Source organism: Neolamprologus multifasciatus, chromosome 22 (genome assembly GCF_963576455.1).
Source record: "Neolamprologus multifasciatus chromosome 22, fNeoMul1.2, whole genome shotgun sequence".
NCBI classification, from domain to species: domain Eukaryota; kingdom Metazoa; phylum Chordata; class Actinopteri; order Cichliformes; family Cichlidae; genus Neolamprologus; species Neolamprologus multifasciatus.
Window position 1 is genome coordinate 14,431,070 of NC_140459.1, and position 25,672 is coordinate 14,456,741.

A 25,672-nucleotide genomic window follows, 5' to 3' on the forward strand; every position below is an offset into this window, starting at 1 on the left:
TGTATTGCTAATTTCATGATAGCACTCACAATCATTAATGATCCGACACACCCCCAACAAACTGCAAACCAGCTCATTTATTGCTGTAAACGTTTATATAATAATATAATATTAAATGTTATATATTTCGTTATCTTTGCAGGACTTTAACGTCGCGTATTGTTGAATTCTGGAGGTATAGGAAAAAGTTAAAATTTTTTTTAAAAAAGGTCTTAAAATCGATGGTTGCCCTGCTGGTGTGACATCATGTAGCAAGACATCGGTTCAGGTAGCCTCAACCATTCACAGCGTTAGCTGCTTGACTGACACGTGGTCAGCAACCAATCAAAATCCAACATTGGTCAGGCGGGGGCAGGACGAGTGTTGACAGGTCGAGACTTTGGGGAAATATCATCAACTGTTCTCGACCGAGAGCCTTTCAGCGGGTGGACGGTCACCGGGGCCGTTTCGCGGTTAAGTTTTTAAGGGTTTTGTTTGAGGGGGCTATCAGGAAAAATGTCGAGGCACATTTATCAGATGAGCGCTAAACTGCTCGGGGACACTATGGGGAAAATGAACGAGAACCTGACCTCCGTGGTGTTAGCAGCGTCCGTCTTCACCCTCACTCTGGGATACATCTCCAAACTGCTGCTCAAACAGTCCACAGACGAGGACGCGGTGAGTGTGCTCAGACAGTTACCGTTATCTAAGCTTCAGTTTCAATTCACTGTTATTTTTTTTATTGTTATTTATTTATGTCTCTCTGCGCAGAAACATCCACCCTACATACCCTCCAGCATCCCCTTTCTGGGACATGCCATCGCTTTTGGAAAGAGCCCCATTGAGTTTCTGGAAAATGCCTATGACAAAGTAAGTGTTTTAAAAAATGAACCTGCGATTGTTTTCAATCAGAAGAAATGAAACAGTTTAATAATCAAATTCAAATTCAAATTTTTATTTGTCACATACACAGTCATACACAGTACGATATGCAGTGAAATGCTTAGACAACTGCTCGTGACCTAAAGAAAAGAAGAAAAGGCTATGAATAAGATAGGAAATAAATATGAAAATAAAAAAGGGTAAATTTAACCAGGAAGGAATAATAATCAGTCCTAAAATATGAAGATTAGCCCCCCTCCAATTACTTTAAGTTATTAACTCTAAACATTGACAGCGGTTCAAAGATTGAACAAAGCAGATGATCATGAAGATAAACTGATTTAAATGTGAGGAAATGCTTTTAAACCATCGTGAGTCCATTTCAGCTCCTGTGATGCAAATGAAAGCGACAACAGGCCAAGGCAACTCTGGCTCTCTCCTTGTACCTCCTGACTGATTTTGCTCTAGTTTTGGTATTTGTAAACAGTATAAATCATTTATGAAAAATGAGAGAGAGAAAAAGAAAAAGCAATCCCATAAAGGAAAGATGCCCCATAAGAAAAAAATCTAAATGGAATACAATTTCTGTGTAAACATTCAAATACCGTGTAGCTTATTACTATGTAATATGACACAAGAAGGAACTCAATAGGTAAAAATGAAAAACAATGAAACACTAAAAAGTTGAATGTAGTAAAATAAACTTTCCATCGTGTTGATGCTCATGTAAAGATCTTGTCTTGTGACTTCTTAAAAACATGATCCATCATCTAGAGCAGCGGTCCCCAACCTGTTTTGCGCCACGGACCGGTTTGTGCCCGACAGTATTTTCACAGACCGGCCTTTAAGGCGTCGCGGATAAATACAACAAAATAAAACTAGTATCGGTACCGAAAAAAATACGATTTATTCATAACACACGTGAAAAGACCAAGGAAAACCGAGTTAACGAAAAAAACGATAACAAAATAACGCAAAAAAACGATAAAAACCCTGAAAACCATACATTTCACACCCGAGTCTCAACTCTCGCGGCCCGGTACCAAATGGCCCGGGGGTTGGGGACCGCTGATCTAGAGTTTAATCTGTATATATATTATTTAGTTTTTTTTAACTCAGTTGTCAGAGATGTATTTTACTTTGACTCCTGCGTCTAAACTCCTGCGTGTCTGCTGTTCCCCCCACAGTACGGCCCTGTATTCAGCTTCACTATGGTGGGCAAAACATTCACCTACCTGCTGGGCAGCGACGCAGCCGCGCTGATGTTCAACAGCAAGAACGAAGACCTGAACGCAGAGGACGTCTACTCGAGACTGACCACTCCGGTGTTCGGCAAAGGAGTCGCCTACGACGTGCCGAACCACGTGAGTATCCCAGAACCTGAGAAGTTCACGCCTCAGAAGGAAGGTGGAAATGTATTAAAGAGTTTCTGTATGCTAAGATCAGCTGAGATGCATGTTTCCTTTTAATCTGCTGCAGATTTTTCTGGAGCAGAAGAAGATGTTTAAGACGGGGCTGAACATTGCTCGTTTTAGGGAACACATCGAGATCATTGAGAGAGAGACGATCGAGTATTTTCAGAAATGGGGAGACAGCGGGGAGAGAAGTAAGACACCGATATTTGCAGAGTCCAAAACAGTTAACCATAAAACTTGATACAGATCAGATCAAAAACCAAACGTTTGTCAATGAACTTTGACCTGTTTCAGACCTGTTCGAGGCTCTGTCCGAGCTGATTATCCTCACAGCCAGCAGCTGCCTGCACGGGAAAGAGATCCGCAGCATGCTGGATGAACGCGTGGCCCAGCTTTACGCCGACTTGGACGGAGGATTTACCCACGCTGCGTGGCTCCTGCCGGGCTGGCTGCCCCTGCCCAGCTTCAGGTAGGTCTCCCACACATCTTCACGCAGTACAGTGCTGCGTCTGCACACAGGGTGAAGACGACACTGGATTTAATTTGACTAGACAGATTTAAAAAAACAAAACTGGAAAAAAAAAGATAGCATCACACAGGCAAAAGAAATACCAGAGGGATTCAATATGATATAATACAAACAGCACAATACTGTTTGGAAATATTTACCTCTGTTTTTTTGTTTGTTTGTTGTTTAGGAAGAGGGACAGAGCTCACAGAGACATCAAGAACATCTTCTACAAAGTGATTCAGAAACGGAGGAGCTCTGAAGAGAAAGCAGATGACATCCTGCAGACCTTCATGGACTCCACATACAAGTAAGGTGACATCAGCGGCTCAGAACAAGCGCTAAAACAACAAAACAGCCCAGGGTCAAAGAGTAGGACAAAACCAGACCACAGGTGTGGACATTTGCTGTATAAGTAAACAAAGAGCTGGAGGAGAAAGCACAGTTGCCACTATAGACTTACATACTGTGTGTTTATAAGCGAGGAATCAACCTGTGTGTCAGATATTACTACTAATGAGCCTCTTCCTTGATACAAACAAACAGAGAGCAGCAGGTTTGTCTGCAGGTCTGTGAGCATAAGAGAAAAATCCATAAATTTCTGTCAAATGAGGTAACGCACTTATTACCTGCGATTACATAATGACAGTGCAAGTCAACATGCAAAGAAACAGTTTTATGTTTAGTGTCATGGTCCAGCCCTGAAAGACTCAAAGGAGACTTGGTTTAACCCAGAATATTTAGATCTTATTATCAAAAAGAAATAAAAATCACAATTAACTTTATGAAGGATTGAGAACTAAAAAAACTTTCTCATTCTTCAGAGATGGACGGCCGCTGACCGATGACGAAATTGCAGGGATGCTGATCGGCCTCCTCCTGGCGGGTCAGCACACATCCTCCACCACCAGCGCCTGGCTGGGCTTCTTCCTGGCCAAAGACAAGGCCCTGCAGGAGCGCTGCTATGCAGAGCAGAAGGCTGTGTGCGGGGAAAACCTGCCTCCACTCAACTTCGATCAGGTAAAAGTCGCCCGTGGACTGTGATAAAAATGCAGAGGTTCATTACTGCTAATAATAGTCAAGAATAAAAAAAATTATGTGCAGGGTTTAAATGTGAAATGTAAGTATTCTCCCTCAGATGTTAACTCTGATTTGTGAGAGATACTCCCCCTGCTGGCTGTAGAAAATTATTGCGGTAATAGGAGTAAAGATGTTTTTAGGGCCCCCCTGCTGCTGCATTCAGGTGGAGGTCTACATAAATTTAAAAAAAAAAAAAGCTGAAAAAGGTTATTTTATTCCTCAAAACCAGACTGATGCTCCAGATATTTTCTAAACTTTCATGTCGCCATCTTTAGCTGAAGGATCTCAGCTTGCTGGAGCGCTGTTTAAAGGAAACCCTGCGGCTCCGCCCACCCATCATGACGATGATGAGGATGGCTCGCTCTCCTCAGGTATGGGTCATTCCTCAGCACTGGATTTTATGATGTCATGTATACGTGCAGACAACCTCAGCTGACTGCTGTACCTGCTCTCTCTTCTGCTTTCTCAGACTGCAGCAGGATACACCATCCCTGTGGGCCACCAGGTGTGCGTTTCCCCGACTGTTAACCACCGGCTCCACGACACCTGGGTGGACAGGATGGAGTTCAAACCCGATCGCTACCTCAACGATAATCCTGCCGCAGGGGAGAAGTTCGCCTATGTGCCCTTTGGAGCCGGTATGAAGAAGCGCTTTTTTGTTTGCTGTAAAATAAAGTAAACATAAAACACCTCAAAGCCAAACCAGTCATCAGTCAAACTGAGTTCAATGAAATCAAATCCATCCTGTTTTCCGCCTGCAGGCCGTCATCGCTGCATTGGGGAAAACTTTGCCTATGTCCAGATCAAAACCATCTGGTCCACTTTGCTCCGCATGTACGACTTTGACCTGGTGGACGGACATTTCCCCACAATCAACTACACCACGATGATCCACACGCCTCACAACCCCGTCATCAGATACAAGAGGAGGAAGCAGTGAGAGACGGAGACATCCGAGCATCGGAAGTAAAGCTCGAACCTTGTGGGGACTTGAATCGAGGAAAATTGACATCAGTGCACTTTGCTCTTAATGCCCAAGCTGTGCTTTTATTCTTCCTGTATTTCGTCTAGAGTCTGGCTCTCTTTACGAATGAATGTTTGTAGATAAGTGTGACTTTCTGCAGAGAAAAACACGGGCTGTGAGACTCCAGCGTGAAAGCTGATGCTCTTTTTCACAATGTGAATTCTTTAAAAACAATACAAATGGAGAAATAACTAGCGCCTTATGACGTCTTTAGACAGAATGAAGCCTTTGAGTCAACCCGGGAAGACATATTTACTTTTCTGTTTTCCAGAGTTAATCATCGATTTTGCAGCAAACTTGTAGCTAAAAGTTCTGAACACTGGAAACTTGGTTAAAACCACGAGGTTCATTTACAGCTCTCTGATGTTTGGAGCTTTAAGGTTAGTCACATGATCTTCATCTGCAGAGGACTTTTGACCAATTGTGTTTATACAGTATATATTTTTTCCTTGTCCTGAGCATTACTCAGTATGAGGGTTTAAACTTGAGAAGAGAGAAAACAACCCTGTGCTATCTGAATAATCTGCTGAGGAAGACCATGTGATTTAATTAAAAGCTCTGGGGTGGGTTACTAAATCTGTGGGGAATCTTTTATTCCTGAGATGTATGTTAAAGTTTTCCTGCTGTGAAGACAAAAGAAAAAAAACAAAACAAGTGAAACTGGTTGAAAAATCAATAAAAATATGAAAATGAGCCTCTGAACCCTGCTGTGTTACAGAGTGTGCGTCAGGATGGGAGATCTCCCACCTACAAGCAAACCTCACTGATGATGAGATCTATACTGAGCCTCGTGTCAGCTAATGCCAGAGGATGAACATTTTATCTTCTAACGCAGCTGTTATTCATCATTTTGGTTAAATAGACTTGGCCGTGTACATTTACTCATGCACTGTCCAGTACTTTGGGTTCCTTCACTATATTTAGGGAATAGGGAATAACTGTGGTGACCCCTAAATTGAGATGACATCACGGATCTGCTCTGAGTCCCTTATTGCTTGCAGTGGTGATGGACAGGCTGACAGATGAGGTCAGGCAGGAGTCTCTGTGGACTGATGTTTGCAGATGACACTGATCTGTAGTGAGAGTAGGGAGGAGGTGGAAGAGAGGAAGCATAAGGTTTTCATTGTGAGTGATTGTAAGATGGTTTGGAGGAGGTTGGGACAAAGGATACTAAAATATGAATGATAACTAAATACGAATCTCCCAGGCAGGAGGAAAAAAGGAAGACCATTAAATGGGTTCATGGGAAGGCTAACATGCATAAGGGCTGTGTGAGAGGAGACTACTGGGGGGATAGGACGAGATGGAGGCAGATGAGCTACTGAATTGCATTTTCTAGGATTAATCAGTGTTTGCAAAATCAGTTTTTCTAAGTGAGAGATCACAAAAAAATATTTATCACTGTGTAAGTGGGGCTTACACAACTTTTGAGTACATTTTTCCAGTAATACTTTATACTTCACCTTAACTGACTGTCAGTAACCTTGTACTAGGTTTTACCTGATGACAGACTATTGCTGAGAATTGTAAAGTACGATAGATGAAGTCAGTAGGAACAACATCCTGCAGACAGCAGAGGTGAGGTCGGTCAGGATCAGGGTAAGTAATAACACCTGAAAGAATTTATGAAAAGCTTTTTGAGCTAATTTTTACAGTTTTGACCTCCCCTTTTTTAGTGTTAAAAGAAATAATTATTCGCTTTCAAAAGGACTAAAGATGTCCTCAGCTGATTTTGTGTTTCTATTGCTGGTTTATCTGAATGAAGCTTGATGGTGCTAAATTTTTCCACAAAAAAAGGTTTAACATTGCAAAAAAAAAGAAAAAAGAAATGAAGCAAACCTGTTTGAAATAACGTAGTCCTCTTTATTTCAGTTTTTGACAAAATACCCAGAAAATTCAAAGCTCCTAACGCTTTACAAAAATACGTTCTCTACAAATGTCCTCTGTAGTCTGTCCGGCCTAAACAAAACACAGTGTAGTGTAGAATATCCAGCAGCAGCCTCCTTAACAGTAAACCCAAACATCCTCTACATAACGCTCCACCCATACAACACAAACATATAAATTAATCACAAAGTCTTAAATTAGCATTAGACAAATTATACATGATTGTAGGTCATCCACAACAAAGAGGCAGATTAAATTACAAACGTAGCTGTTTTTCCAAGTGCCGGCGACCAACAAAAAGCCTGAATACAACATGTCGTACACTGATAAAAAAATGTGTTTTGGTCCACATGGAAAGATATAGTCCACACCAGAATGGTAGAAAACAGCAGACCGCTCAGCACGAGAAAAAGGCAACTGAGTTTCTTCAAGCCAAAGTTAACGTGTCAGCATCTATCTTCTCAAGCCAAAGTGCAATTGAGCATATGAAGAAGCACCTGGGGAGAGAAAAGAGGAGGAGTTGAGTAAATATGCCAAACCCCAGGGTATGGATCACACCTTTACACATGCAGATATTTCACAGCGCTTGCTTTGGGTGCAACAATCAGAATATGTGAGTTCACTGCTTCTCAGCTTTACAGGGCAAACACGTACTGTACTGTAAGCAGACATAACCAAATTTGTAATCATGTATATTCCACATATAGATAAAAGTGTTTTTCTCCAATAGAATTTGAGATGATGAAGAAAGCTGTAACTCGATCACATGTAATGCATGTGAGCTGGGCTGCTCGTGTTACCTGATGTCACGCTGCCCAGCCTCCTCTGCAGGGCCTCCAGTCTGGAGATGTAGTCGGTGAGCGCCCGGTCGGGGTCGTAGTTCTGCAAGTGGGAACAGGTGAGCGGTCCGTGGTCTCCAGACATGTGAAACCTGCACGTTAGAAACACAGATTTAAGAAAGTCAGAAAAGATCTAAACTCCACATTAATGCAAAAGAGAAAAGAAAAAAAAACCATCAGTTTACTCTATACAGTACTCATGAGTATACATTAGCCTAAACTAGTGTCCAAAGTGATCCGTCATCATAACTTTACAAATCAGTTTCATTATTTTTAATTACTCAGACTAAGTTTGAAGCTTTATTCTCAATAATTTTGGTATTTTCTTTCCTTTAATCAGACAGGAGATAAAATAAGAAGTAGACTGGAAACATTAAAAAAGGAAAACTGTTTAATAATAAATATTGTTAGCATCCTGATTGATAGTTGTACCTGTGATGTGTGGAGGAGACAGCCGATCGAGGGGATTCCCGCCCACTTCTCCCCCTGCTGCTAGACATTCCTCCCCCGCCGCTTCCTCTATCTCTGTACATCTCCAGACCACCTGGGTGAAGATAAGGGGAATCCCTTGCCTCTGTACCTGCCGGAAATTAAGAAAATATTATGAGTATCACATGTAAATGACAATATAGAGAGGTTACAAGCTGCTATATGCTTTGGTTACCCAAGATCTGTCCTGTTCCGTTCTTACTAACAGCACAGGAGGCCGTGGAGCTCATTCCCGTCGCCCTGTGCCATCGCTTCACGAGAAAACGCATTCTAGATGAACAAATATAATTGGTTTTAGACAAAAAACGAACAAAAAAAAAAAAAAGGTTTTAAAAAACCCAAAGCTTCAGCTTCCCACCTGGAGAGGGCGATAGAGACTCTGGCGATAGAGCGGAAGCGCATCGCACCCCTGCACCGCTGACTGAGGGACTCCAGGCTGGAGAGCGACGGCCGACCGCCCATCCTGGTCAGGAGTGATAAAGTGGCCTCCTCACACTCCTGGAATCCACCCAGCAGTAACAGCAGGTACTTCTTCTGGTAGATCAGTGCTTTACGGAAGCTTTCTGACCTCAGGTACTTCCCATACATCCTCTGGAATTTAAAAAAGAGTTGAAGGGAGAAGAGAAGACAGCAGTTTAACTTCGGAGGCCATCAAATGTCTTTTAACACTGAACTCCAGCATTTAGGCATTTTTCTGTGGGTTAGTACAATTAACTCATTACTCAGCTACAAAGCAGTTTATGAGCAGTGATCTGCTGACCTTGAGGGCAGCATTGTCGGCATCAGGCCCAGTAATCTCTCGCAGGTTCTCGGACCTGATCTCTCCCCTGAGTCTAGCCACCTGAGACTGAGCTAAATGCAAAGCTTTCTCCAGACGGATCTTCTCTCGAGCCCAAGCTTCCCGCTCCTGAGAAAGCAGCAAACCTGCAGAGTCCATCTTTGATGCTCCTCGTCTGCTGGACTGCAGAAGATAAAACACTCTTTAGTCAGAGGCAAATGACAGAGGGTGGAAACAATAATACGTATCACTATGTGAGCCAGTTTGAACGTTTACTTAAGTTCTGAATGGCATTTTGAAGGAAACATAGGATTATAAAAACACCTTGGTCATTATCTTTGTTGTCTCTACCACATGTCATGTGTATGTAATATTAAGTTTTTAGATCAACCAGGACTGGCAAGTGACTGTTACAGAAAAAATAGCACTGTAGTATTGTGCTTCATCTCAGAATCAGCAGGTTTTTCTGTGGTGTACTCACACTGTCGCCTGATCCCAGTCCAACCTGCCGATAGCGTCGCAGTTCTTCTTCCAAGCGGAGCGTGTGATTCCTCAGATCGTTCTTCTCTTCGGTCAGACGGCTGACGAAACCTGTCAGCTCAGCGTTCTGCCTCAGCAGCCGCTCAGTCAGCGTGTTGGAGGAGCTGGAGGAGCCTCCTGCCAGCAGGGACGCACTCTGAGGGAAACAAGACAAGCAGTCACAACCACGTGTAAAGCTCAGCAGATGTTGTTTAGTAAACGCAGACGCGAGCAGCTGATTCTGGCTGGAGACTAGCAGTGAGTGGGTGTTTCTTTATTTATCCAGAAATATGCGGTGTGGAAGGGAAAACAAAAATGAGACCGTGTGCTGACCTCAGGGACGGAGGGTAGACCAGGGGACTGCTGCAGCAGGGTGATGACCTCATCGAGACTGGACTGGACCCAGGACACCTCTTCACTGTCCACCTCTGCAGTAAGCCTGAACAGAAGAAATGCAGTAATTATTAACAAGCAGGTTTCTAGTAAAGCTGTTACAGAGGAGGTCTGTGTGGTGTGATTGTGCTGCACAGTTTCTGAAATAAATATAAAAGAAAAAAGTAAACAGCCGTTTTGTTTACCTGCCAGTGGTTTTGCTTGCCATGCTGCGGACCTTTGAGGAGATGACTTGGAGTTTGCTCACAATCCTGTCCACCGTGCGCCACGGGCCGTGATGCGGCCCACTGCTGTGGCCTGTTGAAGAGACCTCTTTGTGAGGGGACGCGCTGGAGCTTTCTGTGTGGAGGTTTCCGCTCTTTTGCTGGAGCACCCAGTCTTTGGTGCGGTCCGTGGAGTCACTGTGCCACACAGCCTGCTGTTAAGATAAAAACAACAGAGCTTCAATGCTCCTGATAACAAGATCAGAAACAATAAATGTTAAAGAGTAACTAAAAGTCTTTTTAAAGTAAATTCTGTGCCACTCACACTCCGGCCATCAGTCTCCACAGGTCCCGTCCCCTCCTTCTGCTCCCCTAACTGGTTCAGTCTTCCCTCCAGTCTCTCATTCTCTTCTTCCAGACTCTGTCTGTTCTCCAGCTCTCTTCTCAGCTGCTCCTGGACCTTTGCCATTTCTGCCTCCAGCCTCTCCAGCTTGGCCTGAGCCTCTAGCAGTGCCTCTTGGTCTCTTCTGGATCTCTGACTCACTAGCGTCAGCTCCTCCTTTTTTCGTACCACCTCAAGCTTCTGGGCCTCAACCTGACTGAGTAGATCCACCACCTGGAGAGGGAAACCATGTTTAATCATGATACAGTCAGATCCTAGCCACTGATAAAAGGCCTTGAAGTCTGGTGTCATTAGACAGTTAAAGCAAATGTAGCATCGAACCTGTGTATGCTTGTCGTCCAGCTCCCTTTGCAGTCTTTCCAGAAGACCTCCTCCCTCTTCAGAGCTTCTCCCATCCTTCTGAACCTGCTCCTCATGGAGGTGACCACCATCAGAGGAAACGCCAGTCCGCAGGTCTCTCTCTCTCCCCAGAGCAGTGCTCATCTCTTGGGCCTTAGCTCGCTCTGTATCAAGTTGGACCTGGAGCTCCTGCAGGCGCCTGTGGAGGCTGAGACGTTCCTCTTCAGCTTGATGGGAGAGCTGAGAGGAGGCCTGTCGCTCCTGCTCCACAGTCAGTTTCAGCTGTGCTACGTGGTTCTTCTGCTCCTCCAGAGAAAGCTGAAGATCCTAGTGGGAAATTTAAAAAACACAATTTCTTCTCAAAAATACTCAAACTGTGGGAAAAACCTATGACGTCATGCTTGAATGCTCCTGCCATCTTACCTCCAGCTCTTCTCGTCTGCTCTCCTCGGTCCTCCCAGTTCGACACTTCTCCTTCTCCATGGCCCACTGAAGATCTCTGCTCTTCCTCCTCTCCTCTGTCAGCTCATCATTTAGTGCATCCACCTCTGTGGCTTTCTGGGATACCTCTGCCCTGTTGACATCATTTTAAGGCTACATTTTCACTGTACTACTTTTAAATAAAATCTTTTTAAACTCTTTACTTATCATGCAAATATATCCAAAACTATGTGATTTTTATCTTAAACATTTGATATGTTTTCTGTGTTTTCAAGCGTTGCTTTAATGTCTGGTCTAACCTGAATGTGTCCAGCTCTTTGAGGTGTTTGTGTTGAGCTTTGAGGGTTGTCTCCAGCTCCAGTTTAGTCTGAGACAGTTCACCCTTTAGCTCCTCCACCAGCAGCCTGTCAGCCCCCCCGGCTCCATCAGCTCCAACTCGTTCCCTCTGCTCCTTTATGCTACCTTCACCAGCCAATGAGACAGCAGACCGGGCACCTGAAGGACGAAGGCAGACGTTTAACAGATATAAAATACAAAAAGACTTATTTTCAGCTAAATGAACTCTGAACTAGGATCACCTTGGTGGAGTTGCTCTAGTTGGCCACGGAGCTGATGAATCTCAGAGATGAGACTGGACCTTTCTGCAGTGCGGAGTGAACCCATCGCCTCTCTGTGCTGGGCGTCCTGTATTTGAGACACACAAACAGCCATATGATCAAATAACTATCTACAGAGGACCCAAACTATAACAAATTAACGAGCAGCTTATACTCGTTACTACAGTCTTTTTCTTGCAGCTGATGAACATTTACAACAGTTTTTGAAGTCATTATGGTGAACTCTTTACAGACCTGCTCAGCCAGTCTCCGCTCCAGCTGATTCAGGTGAATGATGGCGTCACTGGTGTCCAGCAGGTCCAGCTGGCTGTAGAGGGCATTCTTCAGCACGTTGCGCTCCTTTATAAACACCTGCCGAACTGCATCCAGGAGCTCTCCACGCCAGTCTACACTGCCGGACATCTGCAGTGAATCAAACACACAAATTCAGGCAAATTCAGAAGAGGGCTTTCTTATATTTTAGGGCAGTTGTTGTTATTTTGAAGAGGATGCCAATGCCGTAAAGCCCCTTGACTGACTTTGATGTGACAAACAGACCACAGCGGGATCTTCAAACCCCCCTGGTGCTTTAAACTTTAATGGTTTTGACTCTTTGGGCTGCTGTAGTGTTTTGCGGTGAGGTTTCTTTACCTGTGATTCTCTGTGTGTCTGCATCTGGCTGATGAAGTTTTTTAGGGACTCTATAGTATCCAGCAGGGCGTCTCGCTCCTTCACCCAGCCTTGGACGTTGAACCGGTCGCCTGGCTCGCTTTCAGAAAGTGGGAGCTCTGACAGAGAAAGAACCTGCATGCCTTCTTGGTGCACTTCACGGAGCAACGTCTAGAGACAAACAATGCAGAAAAAGTGTAACTTTTACAACGTTTCTGAAGAATAGAAAACAAAATATTGCTCAAATTTTTTGCATGCTCACAAATACAGGCAAGGACATTCGGGACAGTTTATCTGGAGGCAGCGTTTTCAGTCACTTGGATGAGTGATAAAAACACTGCATCCAGATGAAAACAATCAACTTTCTGGGTTTTGTTATATACATTTCACATGGTGGGAAACATACTACACAGTACCTGTAGTTTTATTACATCACTCATGGTTCATTAGCAAGTGAAAGCGGTACCTTGATCCGGTCTGGCAGTGGTTCATCTCTCCTGGCTCCCTCTGGAGTCGTCCTGAACTCCTGTTGCAGGCTCGGGAGGTCATATCCTGTCCTCTGGCTGTAGTCTGAGCTGCTGTCTGCATGATGACAAAAACATAATCAGAAAAGTGAAGCGCAACAAAGAAAACAAATGCTAAACAAGCTAAAATTAAGGATAAATGAGCTCTTTTTGGCACTCAAAGTAAAAAAAAAAAAAAAGTCGGTTTCTGTATACTGTTACAAATATGACCAAACTTTAATAAATTGAAGTTAGAGTACTTTTAGCTGCTCCCTTTTGCCAAACGGGGTCTCTAGACACAGAGAAACATGTTTTAATTTGGATAGAGACTTCTTGATGCAACCCATTACCCATTTATCCTGGCTTGAAACTGACACTAGGAGTACATTGACCCCCTGAGGCTGGATTTGTCTCTCCTCCCGGACTCAAACCAGGTAACGAGAGTAGAGATGGCACGATACCACTTTTTTTATGTCCGATACCGATACCGATATCATAAATTTGGATATCTGCCGATACCGATATGAATCCGATATAGTGTGTTTTTTAATCAACAAAACGTTTTTTTAATATCTTGCTGCATTTTGTATAAGTTTATACTCAAGTTTAAATAAATAACAACACTAAAGCTATTCTGTTATACCTGTATGTAAAAAATACACTGCGTCCAAAATATGTCATAGTTCAGCAATACTGATCAATCTAATAAAGTTAAACCTGCTCCATCCTCCCTATTCTGGTATTTTAAAGAGTACTTAGAAGAAATTTTAAGCAACCTAACTAATAGGGTTGCAAACTCCTAGCAAAAAAAATAAAAAATAGGGAACCACCCTCCACCTCATGATGCTTAATCGATGTAATCAAATTTAATTTGATGCAGGGGGAAAATGCACAAAAATAAATTATTTTTCAAGAATAATTAAATGGATTCAACATCTTTCTTCAACAGAAGACTTCAACAGACTGCACAGATGGTATCTTCCCAAAGGAAAAAGTACTATAGCTTACTAGGGTATATTAGACTTAACAGTTACTATATACAGTAATGGACTTCTATATATTTTACACAAGATTAAAACTTTGGGTGTAAGAGTCAGATAATTATTTATTAAAAACTAGACATTTTAAATGAGAATAAGAAAGAAAAGTATGTCTTTGTGCCCCCTTTTCCCTGTTCATGCCCTATCGGCCCCTCTGGCTAAACTTTGCTAGATCCGCCCCTGCACAATTACCAGCCGTCAGCTACGTAGAAAAAGATCCTGGTGTAGAAAGTAATATTAAATAAATTCTAACAACAGCTTATCAAGCTTAAACGTGCTGCTGTTGTTCAGCCGCTGGTTTCCTCTTTCTGGTGAGAAGTGGGCCAAAAACTAAGAAGAGAGACGGACTCGCGACAGAAAAGCCGATCAGCTGATCATTAAGCTGTTTCACGATTGAAGCAGCAGGAGAGAGAGAGAGAGGCAGTCGCTCCAGGTATGGTTGTTAAGCTTAACGTGGGAACGCTTTACAGACATTCAGAGATGAACTTACACACTTGCTTTACTTCTCTCTGGGAAAACGTCCTCATAGATGAAATGCTGGTTTGCTAGCAAGGCTACAAATACACACAGGGGCTCTATCACGTGATGCACACTGCTGCTACGTGCTACGGTTATGAGCCGAGTTATGCCGCGTAGCAAGTTTTGTGAGGTGCTTTTTTGATATTTAATGGATCGGATTACATTTATTTCTCGCCGATATCCGATCCAGTAATTTGGGTCATTATCGGACCGATACCGATACGTAATATCGGATCGGTCCATCTCTAAACGAGAGTATATGCAAGTAATCCCTATGAATCAAATGTCAGGCTTTAAACGACTGTTTTTAGACATTTTTTGTAACTATCATTGATAAGGCCCATCCACATGCTGTTCAAACCTTCAGTTTGAAAGGTGCAGCCAATAACAGGCAAGCTGGCTCAAACGAAGACGAGCAAAAAATTTCAGACAGGATGAACAGAAGGGCTCCAGCAAAGCTCAGTTAAGATATGTCGTTTATTTTATACTGTGGATCATACAAAGCTACCCTAGTGAGGTTTGTTTCAATTAAATTATTATAACAGATCCACTCCAAGGTTTGGTTCAGAGAGCTCTTGAGGATAAACAAAATTCCAGCCTCTCTGCTTTCAGTATTCATGCTAAGCAGGTTGTAGCCTCACATTAAACTGACAGATACACTCTTAAGAAACCAACTTTCCTACAAGAGAAATGAAAAACGATTTACTCTAGTTTTGTTTAAAACACTTAAAACTTACCGCTGGTGTAGCCATCTTTGAACTGAGACGCGGGACGATCTTGTCTGGATGTAGGAGCCTAGAGAGGATGAAAAAAAAGATTAAAATCACAGACTTTCTGTGTTATGATTGTCAGAAAGAAGAAAGCCATTTAAAAGCATCAAACTACACTGATAAAAATGTAGAACAAGCTAAGGATCCAAACAAACAGACATCTAAAACATCTCGTTTCCTCACCTCAGCAGACCGCAGTTTTTCTATGACAGCCTTCAGAGCTTTGCATTCGTCTTCCAGCGCCTGCGTGTCCCTGCGGAGGTTCTCGCTCTCTGAAATGTGCCGAGCCTCCATATCGAGGATTTCTGCTGCATGGAGCTCCTGCATCTGTACGATCTTCTCCTCGTATTCTCCGATCACTTCCTCCATCTCCTCTTTGGTGGCAGATTTGTTTTCCTGGCTAAGATCGGACATCTGAAGAGGTTCGGTCTGCGTGAACGAGTCTGTTACAGTCGCATGTTGCTGCTCTGAGTTGCTGCTCAACAGTGGGCTGGGAGATTTGTTGGAGGATTGGCTGGAAGGGGTGGAGTTTTTTCTGGAGAGAGATGCTTTGTCTTTGGTGGTGCTTCCTTTACCAGCTGCCTGTTTGCTTCCTTTCCTTTTGGGCTGTGTGGTGGAGGAGGAGGAGGTGGTAGAGGAAATAGGCTGAGAAGAGGGAGATGGAGAAGGAGAGGAAGAGGGAGAAGGGGACAGAGGACCAGACTCTGCTGTCTTCATCAAGACTGTTTGTACCTCCTGGAGCTCCCCTTGGAGCTTAGAAATGGAGATTTCACGGGTGTGAAGTTCCTTATGAAGGTTCTCATTGTGCTGCTTGTAACTGTTGAGTTCTTCTTTGGTGGTATCCATGCTCTTTCTCACCTCCTGAAGCTCCTCATTGAGTTTAGAAACAGAACCTTCACTCACTTGAAGTTCCTCTTGAAGTTTCTCATTATGCTCCATGTAACTGTTGAGTTCTTCTTTGGTGGTATCCATGCTCTTTCTCACCTCCTGCAGCTCCTCCTTGAGTTTATAAATGGAATCTTCACCGACTTGGAGTTCCTCTTGAAGTTTCTCATTACGCTCCATGTAGCTCTTGAGTTCTTCTTTGGTGGAAGCCGCATTGTTTTTGACCTTCTCGAGCTCCTGGGTGAGCTCTGACATACTGTCCCTGTCTTCGTCTGCTTTTACCTGGAAGATGATTGGACAGGTGTTCAAACACTATAGATTTATGCTGATGCTGATAATACTGGACATTACAACTGAGACAAAACGTTTCCACCTTACTTGGAAAAGTTCTCCCTTGAGGTGAGCAATGGTCATTTCCCGCTCCTGAATAAAAAATAAAAATAAAATGAAAATAAAAATCAAACATTATAAATTGAAAGGTGATTTTTTTTCAGCACAGGTGAAACTCGATTTTTAGCAACGATGCCCAAGAAGATTAATATCACATCCACGTCTATGTGTAAAGTATAGAGTTAACAACTATAGACATTTAGCTTAGCTTTGCAGAAAGACTGAAAACAGGGTAGAAACAGCAAATTTAGCTCCATCTAAAGGTCACACAACCCACCCAAACACCTATAAATTAAAAATCTATACCCTGTTTGATTAATCAATGTAAAAAATATATAGAGAGAGATATCCAAGTGGCTGTCGTTTGTACATTTGCATTGATGAGATCAGTGCTATTGTGTGTTTGTGAATATCAAATAGGTTTACGTCCCACAGTATAAACCTGATCTTTATGCATACATAGGAGCAGCACAAGCTAGAAAAGTGTGTACTGTGATAATATGTTTTTATGATATGAAGAAATATCATTCTGCAGCAGTGCAGTTTGGGCAGTTTTCCCTGAACTCAGCAGCTATAACAAAGCATGATTTCTAAGCTCTGTACCTGCAGCAGCTCTTGCAGTTTCTCCAAGCTCTCCTTGCAGCTGTTCAGCTCTTCTTTGGTGGTCACTGCCTCACTTTGAGCCTCTGTTAGTTGCCGTTTAAGCTCCGACACCTTCATCTCTTCGCTCTCACCAACTGATGTCTAAAAGAACGAGGTTGAAGTTCTGAATTTTTCTCTAAGCATGGTCGTTTCTTAGTAAATTACTGTTTTATGCTGTGTAAAATGTAAACATGAAAGGATCAAAATTCTTTCTTCCTACCTTTTGGAGCTGCTCCTGAAGCCTCTCTATCGTTACAGTTTTTTCCTAGAGAGAAAAGCTTTTGTCACACACTAGAAAACACTTTGACATTCAGTATGAATTAACCCAGAGAAGCCGTTTAAAAGCACATACATAGAGGTCCTCCTGAAGTCTGCTGCAGCTCTCCTTGTAGCTCTCCATCTGCTCTTTGGTGGCTGAAGTCTCCTCTCTGACCTCCTGTAACTCCTGAAGAAGCTGCAACACATTCTGCTGGTCATCAGAGGAGGCCTGTGAAAAAAGGTCACAAATCATCAGACTTATTAGATCAATTCACAATGTAAGACTTTATCACAGGGACTACATTTGCATTTTTGTTGTTTTAATCAATAATTACACTGCAGGGAAGTCATATAATGCAGAATCCATTATGCAGTTAGGGCTCACGGTGTACGATTTTCACTCACGGACAAAGAAATTCATAATTTTGTGATTGTTTTGTGCCTCTATTTGAACTTTTGGAATAAAATATTGTTAATATCTAATGACTTTATCACTCTGGATTTAGGAATTATTCCAGATAACTTTAACTGTACAGATAAACACATTTTGGAAGCTCAGAGAGCTGGCTTCAGAAATCCTGCCTGGCATTTTCCATTTATTTATTAATATAACGAAACATTTACATAGATTAGAGCAGATGATATATGGTACTCACCTCCACAGCCAACGATGTCCTCTGGTGTGTCCCTGCCTTCATCTGGCTGAGCAGATCTACAAGCACAGTCAGCCTCCTTTCATACTCGAGCACCTCCTCCTCAGAGCTGGAAAGCAGCTGCTTCTGCAGCTCCTGGTCTTTCTGCATCCCGCTTAGTCCGATCTCCAGCTCCCGAAGCTTCTGCGTCAGATGAACCACTTTCCCGGTGGGCACTTGTGCTTGTTGACCCAATCTGCTGACATCCATTTGGGGGATGCCAAAATCACCAAATTCATAGCTTTGTGGTTCAACATGTGGCTCGTGAGGTTTCTGTGGGTCCTGCTCCTGTCTCGTTTCCACTGACTGCTGCTGGAAGGCCTCCAGAGTGGCCTGGCTCACCAACGCTGCAGCCACTTTTTCCCTTAGATGCTCCTCCAGGTTCAACATCTTCTTCTGTAGATCCTCTGCATGACTTTGAGACTGCTCCAGAAGGAAGCGACGGTGGCTTATCTCTGAGTCTTTTTCACTGACCAAGCCTTCGAGCTCCTCAATTCGAATACCCAGCTCTTCCACTCTGGATGATGCACTCTCCTCCAGAGCTTGTACTTGAGCCTGTAAGACAACCAGCCCTGCAGTTTTCTCCCTGAGAGCTTCCTCGAGCCCGCCCTCTGAGCTCTCCAGGTTTTCCGTTTCAGCCAAGGCTTCTGCGCTCTCTTTCAAGCGAAGATAGGTCTCCAGCAGCTTGCTGTGCTCTTTTTTCAGTGCCTCGAGCTCTTTTGTGGCCAAGTCCATTCTCTGCTTCATTTTATCATACACGTCTTTACTCGGCCCGCAAGCATCACCCTCTGACTCTTCCTTGGTGTCCTCCTCTTCCTCTGTAGGCTGCTTTTGCTCAATATTGGCCAGTTCCTGCTGAAGTTTTTCTATGACCTCATTCAGTTGGTCGAGCTCCTCCTCGTTCTTCCTCTTCAGACGCTCTTGTTCACTCCGAAGGCACTCCACCTGAGACTCCAAGTCTTTTATCAGCTCATCCCTCTCATCCATTTCCTAAAGAGTAAAATCCAGACGTTATGACCCCATTAACAAATAAATACATAGATTTGAGGATCCCATGGCTATGCCGCTATTTCATTAAACATCTGAGCCCCTGGTGTGCTTAGAGCTACTTCAAGTTTTCATTGCCATTTTGATTTTCGGGCCTTGATCAGATTTTAGGCACTTAACAGAGACTCAGAGGTTTAAAAAGCCACCTCACACGAGCAAATGACCACCTCACAACAAATGATGGTGGAGTGGAACTACTTACCGGGACAAAACAAGCAAACACACACAAAAAACATAGCAAAATGGAGCCAACTAAAATAAAAGTAGACAGAGGGGGGAGAAGAGACCAAACACACCGATGCACTTCCACGGAGGTATGCGTATGTGAAATAGACTCCGTTTCTATTTCACATACGCATTTTGCATTACCTTGTTGTCAGAGGTTGTTTCCATGTGTTGAAGCTTAGTGATCTGTTCATTAAGAAGTGCTATTTCATTGTCCTTCTCCTCCATCACCTTTAAAAGTCAGAGGTTATAATGTGATGGCTATTAGAAAAAAAATAAATGTGTTTTTGGAGGATTGATGAAAATTTATTGACCAAGAAAAGAAGAATAAGTGAGTCCTGCACAGCAAAATAAGAGGTGATGGAAAAGCCTAAAAATGTGCAAAATTATATAAGCAACAGAGAGCAAGTATTTAAGAAGTTTATATATAAAAAAAAAAAGTTTAGTAAGCAGAAATATTGGTTTTATTTAGAGATTGTGAATAAAAAGGATTTTTGGAACTATTAACAGCTGTGAGGTAAACATTACATATAAGCTTATCTACTGATGCCACACACGTCACACTCGTCAGTGATAAACCTTTTATGATGTCACCAGTAAGCAGTGCTTCATCTTAAAAGTTGGCATAAACTCCGATGTAAAAACATTGTTCGATGATGTATGGGGGCTGGGTGCCCATTTACCTGGAGCATGCTCTCCCTTGTTTCCAGGTACTGCTGCTGGCTGCTTATCTCCTTCCTCTGGATCTCCAGCTGCATGTGAAGCTGCTGCACCTCCTCGCTCTTGTTCTCCAGCTCCTCTCTGAACTGCTCCAGCTGCTCCTCCAGATTGTGGATCTAAGGAGATAAATCATCTTCAGAGGAGAACACCAGGACACAGTGCAGGGTATGGATTGACTAGGACTGAAAGACTGGTTCAGCTCATTGTTAGCTACTACATGTTTATGCACAAGATGCACGTGAATCAACGAAAGAGATTGACAGATAACGTAGCGCTCGAGTCCACAGTATGACTGAGAATGGCAAACGTTTCTGTCCAGAATAGTTCTTCTGTCTAGTTTTTCTTTTTGAACGTCACAACCAAATAACCCTGAACATAAATATATTGTGACATAGTAAAAATGAACACAGCACATTTGTGGGACTATCAGGACTAATAAATGAATTAATAGTCTATTTTTAATGTAACTGACTCTAGGAAAGTGTTTCCCATCAAATATTTGATTTTATATATTGAAAACTGATAAAACCTTAAAAAAGGCGATTACTCCACTACCTCCTTCTCTTTCCGCTCCAGAGCTTCTCTCTCCGTCTGTAACTGAGCTTCCAATGTGGGCTGTCTTGTCTCTGTGATGGATGCATGCTGCTTCTTTTGTTCAACCTGCGACAGAAAACGACACACATAAAAAAAAAATGTTTAGCTCAGCAGTTTTTTTTGCAATGTGTGCAGAAGAAAATGAAGGGAAACCTGTTTAAATGAACTGTTGTAATGACTTATTGCACGCTGTCTGTACTGTTATTGTGTGTAACGCAACCTGCACTGCAATTTGTGAACTGAGGAGCAGCTATCCGCGAACACTGGGGGGCAAACTTGACAGCTGCTAGTCGTATCTCAATGTGGGCGACTGAAGTAGACCCACCCACACATTGTTCTCGCTCTGGGAGCGTCCCAACCCTCCTCCCATTCCTCCTCTAGCTGTCACCTCATCTGCATGCTCTCTCTTCTCTCACACACACTCGCTCTGCCACGCTCCACAGCTATTGTTCTGACTGCTTTTTCCTCTGCTGCTGCCTCTGTTTTGCACCCTTCTTCTCCCTCTCCCTCCTAACCTTCTCCAGAGACTCAGCGCTGGCCAGCAGGGCCTGCTCCAGCTCACGGATGCGGCTCTCCAGCTTGTCAATCTCTTCGTCGCGCTCTCCCACCTCACGACGCAGCTGCTCCGAGCTGAGAAGCAGCTCACTGCACCAATCCGCCTTCTCCTTCAGCTGGGAGGTCAGCCGGTCCACCTGGTAGTGAGAAAAGAGAGAGAGAGGAGGAGGAGGAGAAAGAAGGGGGGGGGATCAGTTAGTGAGATTTGCTCTCAGAAGCCACTCGCTACAGCATAGCTGGTGCATGAACAGCTAGCTGGGAGGTCAGCTGATCCACCTGAGAAAGGAGGGGGCCGGGAGCGAAACGAGGTGCAGGGACAGAGAGAGAGGGTAGATAGAGATTTTACTGAGGGAGGGTGGGGGGAACAAACCAAGAAGATAGCTGGCAGGTAAGAGATCCACCTGTGAGATGGGAGAACATCAGCAGATCAATGAAGAGGAGGAAGAGGCATCAACAGGAGGATGAACTACGCACTGGGAAACCTACACATCTTCATTAAAAAGAGATAAACCTGAGAAGATTAATGCTCTCCCTTTCTAGCTGAATAAAGACGGACAAATCAGTCACTTCCATTACAGACTGACCAACTTTCAAAAGGCATTTTTAAGCCTCTAACAGCAAGCGTGTTGTATTTGATGAGTTTTGGAAACCTCTACAGAATCTGTGTGATTTAATCTATCTATATAATCTTAACCCTAACCTCTGTATACATTTCTGTTTAAGATAAACTAAATTGGAGTTTTCTGGCAATCATTTCATAGGTCAGGCGTTTGCAGAATTAAGCACTGCATGCCACAAAAACAGATCCTAACCAAATCCAAGCGAAACTCAACAGATCAAGCACATCTTCTCATAGACTTCCCTTCATTAAATATTTATATGACTAGACCCTAGAATAGGCACATCACAAGGGCCAAGAATGAGCCTCACTGTCTCTTGTGGCTCATGAGTAGAAAAGGGAAAAACAAATCTGATTTCTGGGCAAATTTCTTGCTTTATATTCTTGGAACAACTTGGCAAGAGAGCAGCTGATCATTTTTTCCCTAAAATTATTCAACAAGTAATTAAAGGTACTTTGTGAAGCTTGAAGATGATATTTGATAGCTCACCAGGTTGAGCAGGCAACCCATTATGGCGTAGGGCTACAGTAGAAGCCCAGGTTTGAGTTTTCTGTGCCTTTTCTCTGCTCTGATTTTAGATTAAATGATTGCTATGATTACTAAAGGGACATAGCCACAGCTATATCTCTGACTGTTTGAACCGAAAGCTACGTACATCTTTTTTATACAGTGTGAATGTGGGATATCAGACTGAGAGACAAGACAGTGGAGCAGTGAAAGGTTTCTGACACATATAGTAGAGGAAGCTCAAACTGAAAAAAAGGAGGGGGGGGGGGTAAGACAGGCGATAAACTGCTACAGGGTTGGGCGAGGTTACTAAAATGCACTAACTGCTCTCTGGGATAACTTTGTTTTACATGTAGCTAAAAGCAATACCTTAACGGTTACTCCATCCACCTGCAATAGCCACGGGACAGAGGAGGCAGAAGCGTAAAGGGCCACAGGGTGGAGAGTTCAAGGGCAAAAGGAAGGCAGAGGAAGAGAAGCACTTAGTGATAAAAATGCTACAACTGTCTATGAAGATAATGTAAGCAGGCCATGTTTGGGGTGAGGAAACCTGAAACCTGAGCTACAGCTCTGATGTAAAATTTACATACACTCCTCATGGATGAGTGATCGCACACGAGACATCTTTAAGAGTTAAAAATAAAATAATTTTATACAAAACTTTAAATTTAAAAAGAACAGAGAGAGACCAACAGTTACATCCATAAGTGTATGTAAACTTTCAAATTCGAACTGCATATGCTGGGTGATGAGAAAGCAGCAGTCATTAATTAGGAAAACTGGTTACTCTGGTCATAGCTGGTTATTCAGGTCAAAACATATGAAGTATGAGAAGATTGCATGAGACACAAAAGAAGAAACCAACAGAGATCTGTCCCCAAATCCATTCTTCTACATTTTCTAATGGAAAGTTAGCTCAGTGTTATTTCTTTGAGTTTTTAGAAGAAACAAGTTCTTTCATAGGAAACAGGACTGTAAACTGTTACTGGCAAAGTAGTCTGAGGAGTGCGATAACTCAGTCGACTGGTTTGAGGCATTAATTACTGATTCTAATGTGTGCCCTGTCCTGACAACAGTGTTGATCCAAATGACATTTCTCCTCGCCAGCAGTGAGCTGGAAGTCAGATGATGGCTGGATATTAAAAAGTGTGGTGAGTTGCATAAAACAATCTGCTGAATCTATTTTCTGCTGACAAGGAGGCTGTTTAATGCTTTTGACTATTCAATACCCCCCATAATCAAGTAGATTTTATGACAAAAATTGTTTAAACAACAAAGACACAGCCAAATGCAAAGTTATGCAAAATACAACTTTTGTCTGGGAAAATAATCTATAAAATGAAACACCAAAAATTATGCTGTGCCAGACTTTCCATTGTGTGGACATAATCTGAGTTGGTCTGTGTTCTGAAAATTTAATGACCGTTTTTGGCCACTTGGGGGCAGTGGATCTGACTGTAAATCAGCGGTCCCCAACCCCCGGGCCTCGGACTGGTACTGGTCCGTGAGTCGTTTGGTACCGGGCCGCGAGAGGCTCAGGTGTGAAATGTATGGTTTTCAGGGTTTTTACCGGTTTTCAGCGTTATTTTGTCATCGTTTTTATCGTTAACTCGGTTTTCCTGGGTCTTTTCACGTGTGTTATGAATAAATCTTATTTTTTTCGGTACCGATACTAGTTTTATTTTGTTGTATTTATCCGCGACGCCTTAAAGGCCGGTCCGTGAAAATATTGTCAGGCATAAACCGGTCCGTGGCGCAAAAAAGGTTGGAGACCGCTGCTGTAAATGCAACACCGACTTACTGCATATCCTTTAAAGGTTATATAGCACATATGTCAGCAAACAGTTGCTCACTGTTCTCAGGTTTGTTGCCAACTCTGCCTGATGTTTGGTGCTGGGCGAGCAGCGTCACAGCAGAGCGTTTTCCCTGGATATGGGCAACTTTTGAGTCTTAAAGTACGACTGATGGGAGCACTACCATGATACAATGAAGCTAAAAAAATAAAATAACCAGCAGAACCGAGGTGAGGGTTTATAATTATGACTGACCTTAACGCAACAGGTAGCTGTAAGGGTCACTGTTACTATAAGAAAGTAGATTAGCATAGACATTTGAATTTAGCCTTTAAGTTGCTGGAGCTAAGCAAATCACTCAGGTTCAGTGTCACACGATGTAAGGCCTCAGTCATGCAACCTAGAAATCGGTCAGTGATGCCCCCTGGCAACCATGGGTTGCTAGGGAAAAATGCAAAACTGGACCTTTTGACGTGTTGGTTTTTACTTCTACTTAGCAGGCAGACGATCAGCTGCACTTTTGAAGTTTCAGTATTTCTCCATGAGCAGTTAGCAAGTGTTGGCAGACACGTCAGCGCCTTCCATGCAGAATACAGACAAGCGCAGAGCCCTGCTAGTGACAGCATCCTCTTTCAGACTCATTTTACCCCAGCAACCACTTGCTAACCAGTCTGGGAATAAACTTTTTCCCTAGTCACCAGTGGTTTCCAGCGGGTTGCCAACTGGTCTGCTGGCCTGTCTGAGAGAGGCCTAACTGACTCTACAGGTTAATGTTTAGCGTTTAAGCCAAAACCTCCAACAGCTTCAGTTTACATCGTCATGACTGACTGACGGAAATGAAACCTACCGATTACACATCTTACAAACCACAAAGTATTGCTGTAATTCATTTTTCTTTAGCGTCAGTTTCGAAGCCAGGCAGGTAATTCTATCAGCTCCATTGTTCTGCTCTTGGACTCCGTGCAACAACAGTGTTATGCTAAGAAAAAAAAAACACAGGTCTCTTTTGGAGCCTTGTCCTCTGGCAGAAAGCGCAGCTTTCTCCTGTTACCTCTTGGTTTCTTTGCTCAGAGCTGGCCTGAAGCTTCTGTGGGTTCTTCAGTTGTTGCTCCAGTTTCTGTATCTCCTGCTGGAAGAAATCCCTCTCATGTTCTCGGTCTACAGCTTGCTCCTAAATGCCAAAATACAGATGAAAGAGAGATCAACAAATAATGAAGACGGAGACCAATACTGATCAATACCCACATTACACTGATACTTGTGAGTACAAGTGTTTAATGTGTTATTTGCTTCCTCTATTGTTTCCTCTTGTTAAAAATGTTTTAAAGATTTTATTGTCTCGTCAGTCCTGCATTACACAAGTGTGTGCTGAAGGAAGGTGCCAGCTGGTGGCCTAGTTTGATGAGTTTAACTCTGAATCACATACTGCTTGTTGTTAATAATCTTCCATCAGGAGTTTATCACATTT

At 43.1% G+C, this 25,672-nt stretch overlaps 2 protein-coding genes across 14 annotated transcripts in view; one reads left to right on the top strand and one right to left on the bottom strand.

Moving 5' to 3' along the window:
- The first annotated feature begins 367 nt into the window (after nucleotides 1-367).
- On the top strand, nucleotides 368-5,581 carry cyp51a1 (cytochrome P450 family 51 subfamily A member 1). The gene is made up of 10 exons (XM_085148147.1): nucleotides 368-657; nucleotides 751-849; nucleotides 2,049-2,225; nucleotides 2,341-2,467; nucleotides 2,571-2,745; nucleotides 2,975-3,094; nucleotides 3,609-3,804; nucleotides 4,140-4,235; nucleotides 4,334-4,502; nucleotides 4,626-5,581. Exons 1-10 carry the CDS (start codon nucleotides 496-498, stop codon nucleotides 4,802-4,804), a joined length of 1,500 nt encoding a protein of 499 aa, XP_085004273.1. The 5' UTR covers nucleotides 368-495; the 3' UTR covers nucleotides 4,805-5,581.
- A 1,149-nt stretch (nucleotides 5,582-6,730) lies between these two features.
- The window catches only part of akap9 (A kinase (PRKA) anchor protein 9), a 65,684-nt gene continuing 46,742 nt past the window's right edge, over nucleotides 6,731-25,672 (bottom strand). For 6 of the 13 annotated variants that reach the window (XM_085148135.1, XM_085148138.1, XM_085148131.1 and 3 more), the window contains 30 exons: nucleotides 25,256-25,375; nucleotides 22,781-22,801; nucleotides 21,245-21,421; nucleotides 20,691-20,795; nucleotides 20,099-20,251; nucleotides 19,560-19,646; nucleotides 18,108-19,133; nucleotides 17,546-17,680; nucleotides 17,414-17,458; nucleotides 17,155-17,295; nucleotides 16,540-16,584; nucleotides 15,460-16,443; nucleotides 15,244-15,301; nucleotides 12,911-13,026; nucleotides 12,427-12,615; nucleotides 12,031-12,198; nucleotides 11,758-11,863; nucleotides 11,479-11,674; nucleotides 11,162-11,312; nucleotides 10,721-11,065; nucleotides 10,322-10,612; nucleotides 9,979-10,211; nucleotides 9,734-9,839; nucleotides 9,363-9,557; nucleotides 8,864-9,064; nucleotides 8,462-8,694; nucleotides 8,279-8,373; nucleotides 8,047-8,194; nucleotides 7,576-7,706; nucleotides 6,731-7,272 (listed from right to left, as the gene is read on the bottom strand). In XM_085148135.1, coding sequence (XP_085004261.1) covers nucleotides 7,229-7,272; nucleotides 7,576-7,706; nucleotides 8,047-8,194; nucleotides 8,279-8,373; nucleotides 8,462-8,694; nucleotides 8,864-9,064; nucleotides 9,363-9,557; nucleotides 9,734-9,839; nucleotides 9,979-10,211; nucleotides 10,322-10,612; nucleotides 10,721-11,065; nucleotides 11,162-11,312; nucleotides 11,479-11,674; nucleotides 11,758-11,863; nucleotides 12,031-12,198; nucleotides 12,427-12,615; nucleotides 12,911-13,026; nucleotides 15,244-15,301; nucleotides 15,460-16,443; nucleotides 16,540-16,584; nucleotides 17,155-17,295; nucleotides 17,414-17,458; nucleotides 17,546-17,680; nucleotides 18,108-19,133; nucleotides 19,560-19,646; nucleotides 20,099-20,251; nucleotides 20,691-20,795; nucleotides 21,245-21,421; nucleotides 22,781-22,801; nucleotides 25,256-25,375 — 6,045 coding nt within the window. In that variant the 3' untranslated portion in view covers nucleotides 6,731-7,228. The remainder of the gene's footprint in view (nucleotides 7,273-7,575; nucleotides 7,707-8,046; nucleotides 8,195-8,278; nucleotides 8,374-8,461; nucleotides 8,695-8,863; nucleotides 9,065-9,362; nucleotides 9,558-9,733; nucleotides 9,840-9,978; nucleotides 10,212-10,321; nucleotides 10,613-10,720; nucleotides 11,066-11,161; nucleotides 11,313-11,478; nucleotides 11,675-11,757; nucleotides 11,864-12,030; nucleotides 12,199-12,426; nucleotides 12,616-12,910; nucleotides 13,027-15,243; nucleotides 15,302-15,459; nucleotides 16,444-16,539; nucleotides 16,585-17,154; nucleotides 17,296-17,413; nucleotides 17,459-17,545; nucleotides 17,681-18,107; nucleotides 19,134-19,559; nucleotides 19,647-20,098; nucleotides 20,252-20,690; nucleotides 20,796-21,244; nucleotides 21,422-22,780; nucleotides 22,802-25,255; nucleotides 25,376-25,672) is intronic. The other 7 variants (XM_085148141.1, XM_085148142.1, XM_085148140.1 and 4 more) reach the window with 2 other exon arrangements.